Source organism: Trachinotus anak, unplaced genomic scaffold (assembly GCF_046630095.1).
Source record: "Trachinotus anak isolate AG129_WGS33_773 ecotype Australia unplaced genomic scaffold, CSIRO_AGI_Tana_v1 ptg000023l, whole genome shotgun sequence".
In the NCBI taxonomy this organism is placed as follows: domain Eukaryota; kingdom Metazoa; phylum Chordata; class Actinopteri; order Carangiformes; family Carangidae; genus Trachinotus; species Trachinotus anak.
Window position 1 is genome coordinate 8,775,078 of NW_027273874.1, and position 3,490 is coordinate 8,778,567.

Consider the following 3,490-nt stretch of genomic DNA (forward strand, 5'->3'; position numbering starts at 1 on the left):
GAGAACTACTTCCAAAATGTCATAACATTTTACCCTAAAACACTTTGTGCTGATTTGTGTTACTCCTTACCTCAAACTGAATCTAACCTAAGCCCTAACTCTACATCCAGTTATTATAACAATTGAGTCACAAAGCCAAACATATAGGTTCAGAAAAGTTGATGATAATGTTTGAAAAATTCTGCATCTGTTTGCTCATTGTTCTACAATCACTGATTTTTAAAGCCAAGAAATGAAAATAAAAATGAATGGCATTCCTGTGATTAGGGCTACTTCCGGGTTCACCAAGTTTAATTTAGGACTTACATTATAACTTTTATTGTTTGATTGAATATTACAATATCTCTGTCACATTTCAGTACATCCTGGCATTTTATAACAATACTTCTTAATTGAATGATTGGTTAAATTAAAGGAGCTCTTTGTAAGTTTTGCTATTGCTACAACCGGTTTGGTTTAAGAGGAGAAGGGGGGGGGGGGGGGGGGGGGCAGAGAGAGAGAGAGCGAGAGACCAGGAACTGCTATATATGCTATAGGTAATGATGTTATCAATAATAATCATAATAACAGTAATAATCATAGTTATAATAGTAATAATAATAATAGTAATAATGAGTGTTGTAGTGGTAGATCTGGATCCTGCTGCTCCAGAAACAGAGATACCTGCAGAATGAGGACAGAGAAAGAGAGGCACAAACTACGGGAGAGAAAAAAATACAAAGTTAATGACAAGTAATAGTATGATATAAATGTGTAGGGAGAGAGAGAGCAAGCTCAGTGCATCATGGGAATCCCCCAGCAGTCAAGCTCTATAGCAGCATAACTTAAGGATGGTTTAGGCTCAAATTCTTATCAAGTGACAGTCATTACCAGCATGAAAGCATGATGGGCAGCAGAGAAAACTCACAAATGGCCCTTTTTAGGAAGCCCTGACCTGGATCAGATGCGGGGAATGGATGGCTGGTTTGACCAATAAAAAATGATTAATTACATTTTTTTTTTACCAAAATCAAAATATGCCCATTATGAGTCTATGACCTTGCTAGCTACAAACATGGTTTGCATGAAATATCATCTGGCAGTGGCACACAGTACATAACTTTTTATTTCATTTTTCTTTCCAAATGTCCGCACTCAGCTGATAGCTAACAGCCAAAGTATAGAGCACATTTCTAACCTATCTCCCTTTTATCCCTGTCTTAGTTTTACCTGATGTCCTAGGACAGTGGCTAACTCACAAATTAAGCAACATTAAAAACAATTTCAAGTCCAGTGTTGAGAGTAAAAAATTAAAATACTTACCCTTTAAATGGTTTTCCAAGACAACAGGGTAGTTGGTCTTATGTTCCAGTGTAAACTGGTATAAAACAGTCTCACAGCCTTTTTTGCTGCTCCACACTTACACTATTCTTGCATTCAGTACTATTTTGGCCATATTTTTTTAAAACATACTAAAACACAATAAGTAAATATCTGAGCTGAATATTAATTTATGTGATCTATAATTTAGCATTAATGAGTTTAAATTTGGTCTGTTGTATTTTAATGAAGCAAAGTCACCGCCAAAGTTACTGTGACCAAGTCTTATTGTAAAAAAAAAAATGAGGGGCAGGTTTGACATCTTAGACTATTTCAAAGCAGGACAATATATTCTCAAATAACCCCTGTGTCTTTCCCATATGAAACTGGTCCAGGGTTCCCACAGAAAATCGACAGGTTTCCCAATATTGCACTATTGCAGTATTTCAATTATAGCTTTCTGGCCCATATAGGTTGAGGCTGAGCAGTTTCACTCCCTATCTGGGCCCCAAAGAGCAAGAATTTCTGCAAGCCCAGCTGAGGCTATTCTAGGGCCCTAGGGGTAATGTGTGAACCCACAGGAAAACCAGCCAGCCCACATGGGAACACATATTTCTTGAATATACAGTACTGACTAAATCAGAAAATAATATCACATTTACGACCACCGTACTGAGACTGTGTTCCATCACTTAGCAGCCACTGTGTGTTCTCCTCTTACAGGGCAGTCGCAGCTAATTTGTTCACCTGAACCAATCCTAGCACTGGCTGGTGAGGATGTCATGCTTTCATGTCGACTTGAACCTCCCACCAGTGCCAGTTCCAGGACAGTGGAGTGGACCAGACCTGGTTTGGACCCAGAGTACATTCATGTTCACCAAGATGGACGACTGGTGTATCAGAGTCAAAATCCTTTGTTCAACTATCGCACAATTCTGTTTGTGGATCAGCTGGTAAATGGCAATGTCTCCCTGAAACTCCTAAGTGTGAAAATCTCTGATGCAGGAAGATACAAGTGTTTCCTTCCCTCATTATGGAAGGGAGCTTTCATCCAACTTATTGTAGGTGAGAAAGCATGGAGAGATTTGGAAGAGGTCAGAAAGGGAAAGAAATGCAAATGATCAGGCAGTCAGAATGTTATGAAATATGAGCAGTTTGGCTGAATCATCTAAAGCACTTCATTGTGAAATGCACTGAAAATGTCATTAATAATCCCTCACCACACATTAAAATGGTAGAACAAAGTTGCATTACAGGCTTTAAAAAAGCTGTTATGTAAACTGCGATGCATGTCTCTGTCAAAAAAGTTTTACTGGCCTGAATATCAGGTGTCAAGACAATGGCATATATACAGTGAAACCATCTCCCATTTTCAGGTGCTGTGTCCTCACCTGTTGTAGTAGGTATTGACAGATCCTCCAGTGGAGTGGTGTTACAGTGTGAGTCCAAAGGCTGGTACCCAGAGCCGGAGGTGTTGTGGCTGGACGGTGAGGGAAACCTCCTCCCTGCTGGACCTACAGAGACAGTCAGAGGTCCTGATGACCTCTATACTGTCAGCAGCAGAGTGACTGTGGAGAAGAGACACAGCAACAGCTTCACCTGTAGAGTCCAACAGAAGATCATCAACCAGACCAGAGAGACACACATTCATGTTCCAGGTAGAAATCAATTCTAAGATAAAATGATCACAGTTTGGATTCAGCAGTTGAGTCTAGTTTGATATAAATAAATACAATGTTGTGTTTTTATCTTATTTCAGACGATTTCTTCATGGCTCCATCTAACTGTGCTGCCTCTGTCACCTTCAGTGTAGTTTTGTCCTTAATGTTTATCATCGCAGTTGCCTTTTCTGTCTGGAAATGGAGACAAATCAGTAAGTCAATGTATAATTTCTTTTAATTATTTGAATATTTCTTTGGTGATACCAATACGAAGCAGTTACAACTTCATTTACTCATGTCATTATAAGCAAAAGCCTGCATTTAAAAAATGTCAAAAGTATAATCTAGGCCATGCAACTGTTATACTATTATACATTAGATTATTATTTATTACTGTTCCATATATAACTGCAACAAATGAATATTTTCATTTATGAATGAATCTCCTGGAGCTGTTGACAGTTTTACATGAAAAGTTACTTCAACTTGAATTGTGTTAAATGTTGTTTCCTGCTTCTCTTTATGCAGAA

General features: G+C 38.4%; 1 protein-coding gene across 1 annotated transcript; it reads left to right on the forward strand.

The window, feature by feature from the left end:
* The first annotated feature begins 591 nt into the window (after window positions 1-591).
* LOC139607072 (butyrophilin subfamily 1 member A1-like) lies at window positions 592-3,166 on the forward strand. Its single transcript, XM_071459684.1, has 2 exons — window positions 592-2,364; window positions 2,676-3,166. Exons 1-2 carry the CDS (start codon window positions 2,082-2,084, stop codon window positions 2,972-2,974), a joined length of 582 nt encoding a protein of 193 aa, XP_071315785.1. The 5' UTR covers window positions 592-2,081; the 3' UTR covers window positions 2,975-3,166.
* Window positions 3,167-3,490: the final 324 nt, after the last annotated feature.

Bases quoted from the DNA above. Each gene is read 5' to 3' on its own strand.
- LOC139607072 (XM_071459684.1), top strand. From the start codon at position 2,082: ATGCTTTCATGTCGACTTGAACCTCCCACCAGTGCCAGTTCCAGGACA. The intron at 2,365-2,675 runs GTGAGAAAGCAT...TCCCATTTTCAG, and splicing joins TTTCATCCAACTTATTGTAG to GTGCTGTGTCCTCACCTGTT.